This window comes from Carassius auratus, chromosome 21 (genome assembly GCF_003368295.1).
Source record: "Carassius auratus strain Wakin chromosome 21, ASM336829v1, whole genome shotgun sequence".
NCBI classification, from domain to species: domain Eukaryota; kingdom Metazoa; phylum Chordata; class Actinopteri; order Cypriniformes; family Cyprinidae; genus Carassius; species Carassius auratus.
The window spans coordinates 890,829-906,008 of NC_039263.1; the positions used below are offsets into that span (position 1 = coordinate 890,829).

Here is a 15,180-nt window from a genome sequence, read left to right on the forward strand (position 1 = left end):
TAGTGGGTAGGGCTTCAGAAATAACCACATACAGCATTTATTACAATATTGCATAAAAAGAAAAAAATGACTACATTATTTCCTTTATTCTTTGTTTAGTTTTTAATAAAGGATCACTGGTGTCAGGCATTCTGGGCATAAAACAAATACTGTCATCTCAGGCATACAAGGTTATTCATGCATACATGGGCATCCAACCAGTCCCTGCAGCAGTTAAAATAACAGTATGAACAATAAAGCCAATAGGAACATTTGTATAACACCTAACCACAGCCGCTTTCCCACAGTATCAGTCCACAGTGCTTTATGGAAACAAATGCACAGTGCTGAGAATATAATGTTATATAAAAGTACAGGTATCCATTTGACAATCTGATCCATTTAGCATTAAATTATATCCCTGAGGGTCTGTGAAGCTTTCAAAACATTATAAACTAGGAAGAACTTAATTTATGGTATGTTTGTTTAATGAAAATACAGTGATGGCATATTAATGAGGACAACATAGTCAAATAATGTAAAAAGGATATGAGGAACTATGAACCACATTTCACTAAATGTCTCAACAAAAGGTAAAGAGTTCAACGCAAGGATAAGAGTGTCTCAATAAGAAATACACTTAACAACCAAATTCCTTCACAGAAGAATAACCTCCAATAAAAAGGTCCACATAAAAAATGAAAATGTTGTCCTTATTTACTCACCCCCATGTGATTCAAAGCCTGAATTAGTTTTTTTTCTACTGCAGAACACGAGAAGTTATTTTAAAGAGCGCTGGCAAGCAAACAGTTTCCATTTTCACTGACTTCAGTTGTATTTTTTGTGCATTCACTGGAAGTCAGCTGTGCACTAACCAACATTCTTGAAAACATCTTGTTTTGTGTTCCACAGATGTTAATCATACAGGTTTGGAATGATGACAAAATACCTTCTTGCCCCACGTGCTTCTGAGGTGTCTGATTTTTAAAACTCCTGACAAAATTGTCTTAGAAAGTTAAACAAACACTTCTCTTTGGGAAGCATCGTCCTGAGGTGCATGGCTTTGCATGAGTGCTTCTACCCGCTCCATGTTGGCCAGAGTCGGTGAAAGGTCTGGAGCGGTGGGTGTGCACGGTGAGGTTAAGACAAAGTCACAGTCAAAGTTTGGGAAGGGCTCCAGGGTCAGGCCTCGACGGGCTTTGGCAGGACGGTCGGGCCGGTTCTTCAGCTCCAGGATCAGCTCCATGGGGGTCTTTTGGAGCAGATGGGAATCAAACGGTGTGCCGTGGAAAAAGGTTTGCCGCTTGAAGCGTTCCAGTGTCCGAAGGCGACGTGCTGGAGTTTTACAAAGAAGCTGAGGAGAGGAAAGATTGGTTCAAATGATTAAATCAAATCTTATTAGTATTCAGAAGGGATCTCAAGGGTGTCTCAAACTGTGCTCAGAATCGTCCAGATCCCAGAAATCAAAAATCACAGATTCTACAATGAAATCTCATCAGAAGATATACATTTTAAAGCGACAATTCAATGAAAATTGTTAAGTGACGAAAAGTCTATCACTCTCATGTTGTTTCAAAACAATATGATCTTCTGTGGAACATAAATTAAGATATTTTCAGACATGTCTCAGAGTTTGTTGTCCATACAATTGAAGTCAATGAGCTGTTGGGGGTGTTGTTTGGTTCCCTTCAAACTAGAAGAAGGGAATATATTTCACAGAAGAAAGGTTTGGAGGACCACAAGGGTGAATAAAGGATGACAGATTTTTTTGGGTGAACTATCCCTGGATATCTTAGATAATTTGTCTCCTTTTTATTCTAGAGAATTTGAAACTGAAAGCTGGTTTTACACTTACAATTCTGAGCACAGTTTGAATAAATGATGACAGAATATTGTACTATCCCTTTAATATTTTTTACTAAATGTAAACAATGATCTCATTTAAGTGTTTCAATTTTAGGGTTTGCAGAGAAACAACTGCAATTTGCACATTTTGTCAAGTAAACCAGGTGCAGGTCTCACCTCTGTAAGCAGGAGAGCAAAAGGAGGAGAGAAGTTTTTTGCCATCTCATACGGGAAGCTGCGTACTGTCCTCAGCATGCTACAGTGATCCGGCTCCGGAGACACAGGAAACTGAGACAGTGGGGTTGGGGGGGGGGAGTTCAGAATGACTTGGCAGAAAAGACACATCTATTCACGCAGAAACACACAAACGTGTCTTTTTTCCGACGGCAGGCCGAAAACACAATATGTTGGTGCAAATATACATGTATGTGCATTTTTCCTTACCTTTCCAGTTGCCAATGCAAAAAGAAGGATACCAAGAGACCACCAATCAGCTGCGTGGTTGTATGGACCACCGCTAAGGACTTCAGGAGCTGAAGAGACAGATTTCTTAAGAATCCTGTTTACATTCCACATATAACTATCACATAAACAGCCTTTCATTAGCTTAGCCATAAATATCATTAATGGCTCATTCTGCATTTCCAAGAGACTATTTATGTATATTATTCCACATATATTCCACAAAAGTCAAAGTAATAATTTATTTGTTTTAATTTCTTCTTTTATTATAGATTTACCCATGTATTGGATTGTCCCACAAATAGTGAACGCCCTTCCTCCACGCTCCAGACGCCGAGACAAACCGAAGTCAGCCAGTCGCAGATGGCCTATAAGAAAATATAAAAAACCCTCCCATTTACATAGTAACACTAAATGATTAACTTAGTAATAATTCAGGTTTTTATATTATGAACATATACAATTTATGATTAGATGGCTGTTTGATGGCATTTTAGTTTTAGAAGCTTTGATGCCATATTTCACTTTGAGGTCATATTTTCATTTCCACATTTGAACAAACAAATATTTAAATAATTGGAATATCACAATATGAAATTAGTGGATTGGATTGTTTGTTCAATAGCTATGATGATATCACGGATGTGTAAATACTCTAGCTATATTCTGTGGCCTGGAATCCTGAAGCTTCGATGTTCTGGAACATTCCATGTTTACAAAAAAACAAGCAGACACCTACTGCCCTCCACTGGCGGGACTACAGAACACAGACTGCCTCACCCTGATCTGTCAGAAGCACGTTCTCCATCTGTTCAAAATACACCAAGAGAATGTTTTAAAGGCATTTTAGAGTTTCAATTAAAATAAAACATCATTACATTCAAAACATAGAATACCTTCACATCACGATGGATGACTGCACAATCATGAAGGAACCCTATAAAACATGAGATTTAAAATATTATTTTGATAAGCATTTATAGTTATTGTACTCGAGCAAAAATTGCTTGACATAAATGTCCATGGAGTTCATTTGTGTGTGTATGTGTGTGTATGTGTGTGTGTGTGTGATTTAAGGTTAATATAATATAATATAATATACAACACTTCAAATGTTTGGGGTCAGTAAGATTTTTTGAAAAAACATTAATACTTTTAAATAATAATCGAAAGAGTGACAGTAAAGGCACTTAGAATATTACAAAATATTCAATTTGCAAATAATTGCAGTTTAAAAGGTGGTTTCGACAAAAATATTAAGCCACAGTAATAATAATTGCTTCTTGTTCACCAAATCAGCAAAATAAAACATATTAAGACTGAAAAAATATGCTGAAAATTCAGCTTGGCATCACAGGAATAAATTACATTTTAAAACATATTCAAACAGAAAGCAATTACTATTTTAAACTGTAACAATATTACACAGCATTATAGTTTTCATTGCATTTTTGATCAAATAAGTGAAGCCTAGGTGAACATAAAATACTTATTTCATGTCATATAGATTTTTCTTACCTAGAGCAGAACCTAATTCAGCAGCAAACACTTTTACCACATCCTCTCCAAACTGACCAATCATCACCCAGTATGTGTACAGGTCCCCTGTGCTGCAGTAATCACACACTAGAGAGGGAATATTCAGAAACGAACCATATAAACAGCGCCTAAATGTGCAAATCTCCAATATAGACAAACGCAAATATCCAACTCAAACAGGTTAAGAGCAGAGAAAAACCACTGACTGGTAAAATATAATGGTCAGATGAAGTACAGAACACTCTCTGTTATAAAACAGGAAAGCTTGATTTAAAGAAATCCCAATAGTGATCTAGACTGAATTAAGCATAAGAATAGTAGTAAAACAGTGCAGGCTGTGAATGAAGGAATCAGGTGGTGATCAAAGGAAGTGACACAATCATTGTAGCTTTAGTCAGGAGAAAGCATTCAAGGGGTGAACATCATAGTGGAAAAAGTAAACTGACTTTCACAAATGCAGTCAGGATCACTGGGAAATCAAACACTGGGGGAAAAGGACTTGAGGTTTAGATTGTGGAGTCCTGATAAGTGGGCCAAGTTTGAATATGTGGACTTTTTTCTAGTATTGTCTACACTGATTTTCATCTATCTATCTATCTATCTATCTATCTATCTATCTATCTATCTATCTATCTATCTATCTATCTATCTATCTATCTATCTATCTATCTATCTATCTATCTATCTATCTATCTATCTATCTATCTATCTATCTATCTATCTATCTATCTATCTATCTGTCTGAGTCTGCATGACTTTAAACATTCAAGCTACAATGATTCAAGCTTTCTGGTCAGGCTTTCTCAAGCCAAAATTAAGTTATTTTAGAACTACACAAGTTTGTCTAGGTGAACATGTCTAGTTCAAAAGAATTTGGGTCAATTCGCTTGCTAATGATATATAACAACTTAATAGGACTAATGTGATTTTTTTTTAACTGTAGATGGTTGTAAACTTGTCCATCTTGAATTCAGCACCATGGATAGCATCCATATTTTATACAACTGTGGTTCACAGCTGGTCCTGCAGGGACATTTTGTACTTTTCTCTTATCTGATACACTCAGTTCAGTTCATGAAGTTCTCTGCTAACAATCTGATGATTTCAGTATGCAGTGTGTACACAGTGTGCTACACAGAATCAATAAATAAATAAATTAAAGGGGGAGTGTTTTACACTTTCTCTTTTCCCAGCATTTGTCGAGCACTGTGACACAGCAGCATCTGCTTGACCAATGGCTATGAATATAAAGTGGGATTATCTGTTTGGCCAAATGATGGCAGGTGAGAGAAGTGTTTGGTAAAATTGTTAGAAGAACAAACTTTCTTAGACTCTTCACCCTTAATGTCATTTATGTAATGATTATTACTTATTAGGCACATCATCTCTAAAATATAAACCTCTAAACTTTTCAACAAAGATCATCCACTAAAGTTCAAAAGTTTGGGGTACTTTTTAAAAGAATGTAATGCATTAATTCAGCTAAGACACATTCAATTGATCAAGTAAATGCAACTCAGAAGTTTTTATTCATCAAGGAATCCTGAAAAAAAGTGTCATGGTTTTCTCAAAAATATTCAACACTGATAATAAATAAAAAATGTTTCTTAGGCCCCAAATCAGCATATTCAAATGATTTATGAAAGACTGGAATAATGAATGTTAATAATTCAGGAAAATATTTGAAAAACATTAATTTAAAATGCAATAATACGTCGTAACCGACAGCCTCGTGCATAGTGCACCAAAATACACAACTGTGCTCACGGCGACCCAAATTCGAGTCCCCTCTCAAGGTCCTATGCTGATCCCGCCCCCCTCTCTTTACCCAATACTTTCCTGTCATCTCTCCACTGTCCTGTGACTGTCTGAATAATAAAGGAATAACAAGCCCCCCCAAAAATAATAGTTTATATAAATATATAAATATAAATTACTGTATTTTTGATTATATAAACACAGCATTGGTGTGCAAAAGAGACTATAATAAACTTCAATGTATAATTTCGCATTATAAGTCTTCTTCACAGCTTCTCACAGAATAAAACAAGAGTTCAGGTGGAATAATAGTTTGTAGGAGCTCCAGGGAGGTTTTGTGTCAGGGCCACATGGCACTTGGTGCGAGGGAAGACTGATTTAGTGGTGGGAAAGGCAGGAGGAGAATTGGGGCAGGGGTGCGTTCTTTATCACTCACTAATGTAGATGTGCCGCTGGGTCTGCCAGCAGTCCTGCAGGTCGTGGACAAAAGGGTGGTGGACCTGACGCTGCAAAGCAACAGTTTGACAACAAGAGCACAGGTACAGTGAGTCATAAACCTCTGAGGTTTTGAACTCGACCTCTTCATGTACCAGGCTGCTAAAGACCACTGCTTATATTCATCCTAGCTCTCTTCCCGTTGCTACTAAAACACAAACCATCTCAATTTCCATAGTATTTATGACATAAGCTAGGAGTCAGTGGCTGTAAATGATGACACTGGCCATTAGACCTGATAAAAATGATGACATCATAGAAGACTGAGGCTCACCTGGACGATCACTTCCTCCTTAGACTGCTCCAAAAATCCCAAGCGCAAAATCTCCGATTTTGGAATAACCTACATTAGAAAAAATAAATAAATAAATAAACACAAATGGTTAGCATTACTGTATCACAATGACAGTAATGGCAGTTTATTCTTCCTCATGAAGAGAACCAGCTCAAAGTTTAGGATCAGTAAGATTCATTTTTTTTGTAAGAAGTAGCCTATTGTTTGTTTGTTTGTTTGTCTTTTGCAAGCAAGGATGCATACATGTGTTCAAAAGTGACAATAAAGACATTTATATTACAAAAGATTTCTTTTTTATGGTGTCCACAAAAACATTAGGCAGCACATGTTTTTTGAGCATCAAATCAGATCATTTGACACTGAAGACTGAAGTAATGATGGCGCAGCTTCGCATCACAAGTTTAAATGACATTTTAAAAATAATATAAAAGTAGAAAACAGTTATTTTAAAATATAATATTATTAAACATTTTTACTGCTTTACTCAATTTTTTATCAAATCAATGCAGCCTTGGTGAGCATAAGAGACTTCAAAAACAGAAATATTACAGAACCAACACCTTTGAACGATAGTATACAATACGTATAAATATAAATACATAGAAACATATTTTTTAATGTGTAAAAATTATGAAATTATGAGGAATTGTAAATGAGTGGGTGCATACAAGTTTTACCTTAACTGCATAGATCTTATGCTTCGACTTATCCTTAACCTTTAAAATGGGGCCAAAAGATCCTTTAGCTATGTAACCCAGGACCTAGAGGTCGGACAATATGAGAAAATAATGAGGAAAAAAAAATTATATATATATATATATATATATATATATATATATATATATATATATATATATAAATAAATAAATAAAATGTTTTCATCTTTTGTCCCTAGTGTCTCTCACCTGAAAATGTTCATGTCCTGGGACATTACGATGGGGGAATTCGGGCAGAAACATGTTGATGAAGCTCGGCAGACTCCATTCCATACGGAGTTTCTCAGGACCTGGTAATGAGGAGACCAGGTGCTCAGGAATGGATGGCTCCTTGTCACAAATCATTCGATGTGATCTGATTCGTAATGGGTTGATTCGGCAGAGACCAGCTGGGAGAGATATTCCCACAGCAGAGAGAAATCCCCGCCATCTGGATATTTGTGACTGCTCCTCCGACCTTGTATACTGCTGTGAATCAACATCATTAAATAATAATCACACGGTTACTCATATTCCAGCAATGACCTATTTTTGTTAACATTCAAGTCTGGATACTATTTATTACTATACTATATTTGAAATAATAATTAGAAATTGAATCAATATATAAGAGGAAAATAATGGGTTATAAACACAAAAATTTACATTTTTAGATAAATAATAACATTTGCTCATTTAAAATGAACTGTTCTTCTGACGTGTCCCTACATCGGAGAGAATTATGGAGGAATAAATATGGACAAATATTACATTTTCAGTTCATATGTGTGTGTGTGTGTGTGTGTGAGAGAGAAAGAGTGAATATAATATCGCTCTCTAAAATATCACAGTAAATGTATTTCAAACTCATGCTAATGGAATTTTGGGACCAATTTTTTATTTAAGACGTTATAATGCAGTCCATGGCAAATGGAAGTATTTTTGTTCCCTATAAGAGTTCAATAGAGTCATTACCGCAACATAATGTGCTGTGGCCAAATTAACAGTTTGCAGTGGTAATGATGAATTTATTTAAAAAAGTCAGTTTTAAATATACTGAATATCCCATGTACGTTTAAAAAGTTTTCAATATCAAGACAAAACTTCCCATAGTCAAGGAATCACCATAATATTCATATTAATTCAAGTAGATGACACACTTTTCCCTTGGCTACTGCTTTCAGTCAAATCCACACAAATATAAAATGGCTATGAATTTATTAACTACAAATATGTATTTAAACTAAATGTAACGACCTACTTATAAAAATACTCTCAGTCTCATAGCTTCCCTCTAGTTGAATAGAAAATAAACATAACACATAACACAATTTAATAGAAAATGCTTATGATTTTTTTTTTTTTGTATAAACATGACTTAAATGCTCTACTACGAATTAGCTTCTAAAAATAAACATGCATTGATCAACTATGAAAGGAACATGTAACAGTCAGCAGCCATCCAGAGAACAGATACACCATTATTCCAACTTTCCTAACCACGAATATAAGTTAAAGAACTAACCTTGCTGTTTTTGCTAGCATCGGTCCCCATCACATTAGTCGTCCGCGTGAGACATTAGTTGAATCTTACACAGTGTTGATTCATGTTGTCGTTTGTATTTTCAGTGGCAGTGAGTGACAGAATACTATCACCAGCGTGCATTACTGTTATAATCGCTCGAATATAGGACGGGACAGGAGCTTTTATATTATATCTCACATTGAATTATACAGGCGAACTCATCTTCTACCGAAGCGTTTTCAGTCTGACATGGCGACAAAAACAAGATAATCTCCGATAGCATCGACGAATACTGCGCAGCCTCCCACGTTACTGTCGTCCAATCGGATTTCTTGGCGAGCTGTTAGACCACGCCCACTCCAGCGACCACTCGAAACAGTATCAGGAGCTGTCCTCCGGCCTTTAGAGCCAGAGATGAAACATGACTTTATTGAACATCAAGTACCATAGAGTCATACTTTCTGTTAATTTATAGTTATATATTAACATTGTTATTTTATTCACTCTTAAAAATAGGTTCTTTATTAATGTTTCCAAAACCTTTGGATCCATTGCACAAAATTTCATTAAAAAGTTTTTCAAGAATAAAAAATGGTTCAATGGAAGATTTTTTTGGGAACATAAAATAGGTTTGGGGCTTCATAGCACTTGGAATTTTATTTTGTTTTTTTCCCGAAAATTATTTGACTCTATAAAATTATTTAGTGCTCTCCTTATCGGTTTACATACAAAATGGGCAGAAATTGAAAAGGGAAGTACAGGAAAAAAGTAAAAGGAAAAAAAGGAAAGAAAAATAAATAAATAAATATAGCAGATCAGGATTTTTGTTGCTGAAAGATGCAGAGGGGAAAAATAATAAAAATAAAAATATAATTTATTTGTGCTCCAGGAGTGTTCTGGACAGTGTTATTTTATCACCGAGTTATTACTTTAGTTTTTATTCATATTCTTAATTAGTTTTATTAATAGTTTATGTTTTATTTAATTTTAGTTGTTTAGTTTGTTTTATCATTTTTATTGTTTTTTAAGTCTATAGTTTTATAGTTATTCATAGCAAATTAATAAAACTATGAAACATAAAACATATTTTTTATATATGTTATTTGATTTCATATAACTTTTTTTATGTTTTAAGATTTAGTTACCTAATGCTATAATTAATGCTATTTACAGATTATTTCTAATTTTTGTCAGATTATACTGAAAATAAAAACACACACACAGATTGTATCACATGTGACAGCTGATCTTTTCAGCATCATTGGGTTACATAAGACAAGAAATAGGATTATCTCATGAACAGTGTGGTTGCAGAATGCACAGACTGAATTTATGTCAACATATGTGACTCTGGCCCACAAAACCCAGTCTTAAATCGCTGGGGTATATTTGTAGCATTAGCCAAAAATACATTGTATCCAGAATTATTGATTTTTCTCTTATGCCAAAAATCATTAGGACATTAAGTAAAGATCATATTCGTGAAGATAATTTGTAAATTTCCTAATGTAAATATATCAAAACGTAATTTGCATTGCTAAGAACTTAATTTGGATACATTTAAAGGTGATTTTTCTATTTAGTGTTTTTTTTTTTTTTTTTTGCACCCTCAGATGCCAGATTTTAAAATAGTTGTATCTCATCCAAATATTGTCTGATCCTAAACCATACATCAATGGAATTCTTATTTTGCAAAGGTGTCATAGTTTGGTCTGAAGTTGTACTTATTTTGAAATAAAATGTGCAGTGCCCTTTTAATGCAGAGGCAATGAGATTTTGACTTCATGAGAAAATACATATGAGAAATGTGTACAAAATATGTGTTTTAAATTATGGTACTTTGACAAATAATATACACATTTCTCACAGTCTCAATGACAGTTTAGCTTTATTCTCTTTCTGTCCCTATTTTTCTTGTTCACTAATTCACGCATGTTCCATTTACATAAAACAGAAACAGTAGCTGCACAATTGCCCATAATACATGAATGATAATGCTGAGAGCTACACTGAAATCATTCTTCTATAAAGGGGAACCATACATGACTCCTTAATTATATTATTAATTATATTCTAAAAATAATTATATAGCTACTTTTTCCCCCACAAATAATTTGTAAGCTATGTAAAATGTAATTAGTATGTTATCAAGGCCCATCCTATTTTTTATTGATTCTTGATCCTTAATTTCAATATTTAAATTATACATTAAAAGTCATGTATATATATTATAGATTCATATTTTGATATAAGGCATTGCAACAATCTGCAATTGTGGTATTAATTGTAATATTTCGTTATGAAACTTCATAACTTTCATTATGAAAAACAAATTTTCACCCCATAGGATATGCTTAATACATCCTACAAGTTTCATAGCTTAAAATGTCCTCATCATCAATTTATGTAATAAACCTCAGAGAGAAGCTAGTTTTGGATAAGAGCAAGGAGCCATCATCCAGGCTGTCATTTTTCGTAATTAAGGCTGTCATTAATTTTTTGTATATATATATATATATATATGTATATATATATATATGTATATATATATATATATATATATGTATATATATATATATATATATATATATATATATATATATATATATATATATATATATATATATATATACATACACACACACACACACACACACACAGTGGATAAAAATGTGATATCCCAATGAGTTCACACTTCAGTCCTGCAGATGGCGGTAATGTACCTCCAAATAAAAACCACAGAAGAAGCAGTAGCTTTTGTCAAGATGGCGACGCGCATTGTAAGCATGAGAATTTTGTGCCCAATGTTTCAGCCAGTATTGACATTGCGATGTCATGGCGTTAATATCAAAAGATATGTGCGTAAACGCATTTGTGTGTCTGGTTTAATGTCAGTGAAAGATTCTATAGAAAATTCGAAACAAGTCGTCAGTCAAAACGAACATTTATTACAAGACAACATTTTCAGAAACAATAAAAAAGACAGCATTCATCGACCAGACAACATCTCGGATACTGTATTAGCCCGGGAAGATGTGATAAATGCAGACCACTGCGACAATCCTCAGCACACCACATTGTCTCGTTTTGGAGAAGTGGATGGTTTGTTGTACGAGAAAGCACAGCCTGGGGACAAGATTGTGACGTGAGTAAAATATTGACATTTGATTCGTGCCCGAGACTACAGTGACCTACAAAGCTTTGTTTTTTTGCAAAAAAAAAAAAAAAAAAAAAAAACACTAGAACGGAGTATGAAGACAAAAGTCTTGACAACTTTGTAAACTTTAAAACATTCTGAATTGCAAAGTATTTATGAATCAGATAAACTCTCCTTTGTAAAATAGTTTCTGTCGCAAACTTAATGTAGACACTTAAGGTTGTGAAAAATGAATAGTGTATTTTTGCGTCTTGTGGATGTTGTTTTCAATGTTAACTGTATTTACTACAAATGAAGCTGCATTTAATCTCCATGCAGGAGGTTGGTCAACATCGCTCGATCTAAGAAGCTTCGGGAGCAGCAAGGTAAAGTTGTTCTGGAGGGAAAGCATCTTATACGCAGCGCTCTGGATTCAGGGGCCATAGCACAAACTGTTTATTTCAGTTCAGTGGATGCACTGCAGGAGCTTCCCCTGGATAGACTCAGACGTACCAGCATCGTGAAAGTCAGAATGGATGATCCTAAAATCTGGTCTGATCTTGACATCTCAAAAAATTTAATAGGTAAGAGACCTGCATTAGCAATACAAAACAAATCGTCCCCCTCATGCAGGAGCAACTTAATTTGTATTCTCTAATTGCAGCCATATTCAGACGGCCCGAAGCATCCCATTTAACATTCTCAGAAGAAAAGTATGGCAAGCCTGTGCCCCTGACACTGATTTGTGACAATGTGAGAGACCCTGGAAACCTTGCAGCAGTGTTACGCTCTGCTGCTGCTGCCGGGTGTCACAGTGTGCTGCTCACTAAAGGTAGCAGAAAAGCTAAGACATTCTCAGTTTATTCACTTACAAAACTTTATCTTTAAAAAAATTATGATAACAAGAACAATAACAATAAAGATATAGTTGTAATAATCATTATAATCTAAGAGAATAGCTGAGTCCACATCACAACTGTAATGATACTTGATGCATAATGTATAATGTACTTGGATGGTTTACTATTTCCGGTTGAAAATCAAAATGCAGATCCATGCACACTCTAGCTGCATCTCATTTTGGATGCTGTGTCCTCTGGAGGTCGCATTTAGTGGCTGCATACGTAATCAAAATGACTGTTATTTCTTGTGAGGTGTAACTTTTTTTGATTATCCAATAAATTGTATTTTTGTTCATAATTAAATTCTGGTAATCTCCCCTCAGGATGTGTGGATGTTTGGGAGCCCAAAGTTCTTAGGGCAGCCATGGGCGCTCACTTCCGTCTCCCTGTAATCCCAAACCTAACATGGAGTGATATTCCAAGTCATCTGCCCAAAACAGTAACCATACACGTAGCGGACAACTGCAGCACCACCTTGACCGAAGATAACAATACCATAATCCCTCAGCAACAGAAAAAGCCTTCTGATTACGGTTGGGTCAGAGGGCATCAGTACCCAAAGAAGGTGAAATATGAGGATGATGATTTCTGTGGTTTTGAGGATTATGATGGTGGCAAATCCCTCGAGACGCAGTGTTATTACATTGACTGGGTTGCTAGGCACACAGGTCTTGTAATTGGTGGAGAATCACATGGTCTGAGTCGGGAGGCTTTGCGATTGGCTGAGAGTACTGGAGGACGGAGGTTACTGATCCCCATGGTATGTGGTGTGGATAGCCTGAACTCTGCCATGGCTGCAAATATTTTGCTTTTTGAAGGTAGGAAGCAGCTGCTGTCACTGGCTGAGAAGATAAGAAGTTGACAGAGACCACAGCTTTGTGAAAAATGATGATAACGCCATGCAATCATTACATAATATTATGTAATACAAACACATCCAGAATGTTTTTTTGTGTGTGATATTTAAATATTTGTATGTAAATAAGGCCTTTTTGATTCGATTAGAATTCATTCATTCATTCATTATAGAAAAATACTATTGATTTCTGAAAAAAAAAAATCTTTTTCAGTGTCCTCAGTATTGAAATAAACAGTCTCAAAATTATGGCTGCAGTATGTTTTGGAAGTACTTGTGTGTGGATTTTTTTATTTATTTTTTAAATATATGCAAGGACAATATAAAAAGACATTTTGTACAGTATGGTTTAAATCATATCCAAGAGTTCGATGGAAGCATATATGTAGCCATATTCAACTTGAAATGCAAAATACAAAATGGCAATGCAATATGTTGAACAGCAATGTATTTTTCTATTTACATACATATTTTCCATTACATGTGTAACGTTTGGTGTATAATAAAAATTTAATTACTTAATGTACATCTGCCATTTCCCACATTAGTTTGATAAGCATGTAAATTAATTAGTGTGTTTATGTAAATTAAATACATTTTAATGCTTTATAAGTTGCAAAATTAAAATTTAAATGTATTTTTTCTTAAATGCATTTACACAAATGGAAAGGACACTTGGGGTTGCTTTTCATTAAAATGATAAATGTAGAAAAATTCATTCTGGATTTAAAAATGCATTGGTCAATGCACAATGCACACAGCCCATGGTATTTACATGCCCACACCTTACTTAAACATCATTAAAATGCAGGACCAGAAATAGATGAAGAATCCCTTCTTCTAGTTAAGTTGTTGTAGGATCCACTTCCATTGAGAGTCCTAACACCTCCAAACAACATGAAATTCTTCCAGAAAACCAGGCATTCCGAGATGTCTTTAGCAAGCAATGAGACTGTGCAATCAACCTCCTGCCTGGGGCTACATTTGCACAAGGTAAAATCTACCTGCTGTCCATCCTGTAACAAAAGGCCATGAAGGAGTATATCGAGGAGGCTCTCAAGCATGCATTCAGATAAAAAAAAGCATGCAGTTATTGTAAGCCTGATGGCTGACAGCACTTGCTCTACCATGCCCCCTTGCCACAATCAGCTACTCCCAACCAGTAACATCCACATTCAACTGGCCCACGCTGACTCCCTGCTTTGTGAAAGTTAATGTGACATTCAGCAAAGTATGGAGACCCATACTCAGAATTCAATGGAGACCCATACTCAGAATTCGTGCTCTGCATTTAACCCATCCGAAGTGCACACACAGAGCAGTGAACACACACACTGAACACACACCCGGAGCAGTGGGCAGCCATTTATGCTGCGGCGCCCGGGGAGTAGTTGGGGGTTCGATGCCTTGCTCAAAGGCACCTCAGTCATGGTATTGAGGGTGGAGAGAGCACTGTACATGCACTCCCCCCACCTACAATTCCTGCCGGCCCGAGACTCAAACCACAACCCTTCGATTGGCAGTCCGACTCTCTATCCATTAGGCCACGACTTCCCCTGATTCCCCAGAATCGACTTTGTTGGTCGATTCACTATCTAGAGGCAGATCAAGGAAGTCACTTGCCTGCTAAACCTTCTTCCTCACTACAGAATTTTGCCGCCTTTTCGCCATATCATTATTGAAAATGCATGGG

At 35.5% G+C, this 15,180-nt stretch overlaps 2 protein-coding genes across 3 annotated transcripts; one reads left to right on the plus strand and one right to left on the minus strand.

Moving 5' to 3' along the window:
* Positions 1–89: 89 nt before the first annotated feature.
* Positions 90–8,988, minus strand: rskrb (ribosomal protein S6 kinase related b). Its single transcript, XM_026195397.1, has 12 exons — positions 8,594–8,988; positions 7,279–7,557; positions 7,051–7,134; positions 6,353–6,421; positions 6,020–6,089; positions 3,805–3,912; positions 3,183–3,223; positions 3,067–3,094; positions 2,565–2,654; positions 2,269–2,357; positions 2,002–2,112; positions 90–1,333 (listed from the first exon to the last, which is right to left on the minus strand). The coding sequence occupies exons 1-12, from the start codon at positions 8,621–8,623 to the stop codon at positions 995–997; spliced, it is 1,338 nt and encodes a 445-aa protein (XP_026051182.1). The 5' UTR covers positions 8,624–8,988; the 3' UTR covers positions 90–994.
* A 2,364-nt stretch (positions 8,989–11,352) lies between these two features.
* Positions 11,353–13,757, plus strand: mrm3b (mitochondrial rRNA methyltransferase 3b). Of its 2 annotated transcripts, XM_026195399.1 has the most exons (5): positions 11,648–11,738; positions 12,069–12,115; positions 12,195–12,313; positions 12,394–12,561; positions 12,955–13,757. In XM_026195399.1, exons 3-5 carry the CDS (start codon positions 12,262–12,264, stop codon positions 13,491–13,493), a joined length of 759 nt encoding a protein of 252 aa, XP_026051184.1. In that variant the 5' UTR covers positions 11,648–11,738; positions 12,069–12,115; positions 12,195–12,261; the 3' UTR covers positions 13,494–13,757. The 2 variants fall into 2 exon arrangements, with proteins under 2 accessions (XP_026051183.1, XP_026051184.1); XM_026195398.1 differs by having other exon boundaries at positions 11,353–11,738; positions 12,069–12,313.
* The last annotated feature ends 1,423 nt before the right edge of the window (positions 13,758–15,180 follow it).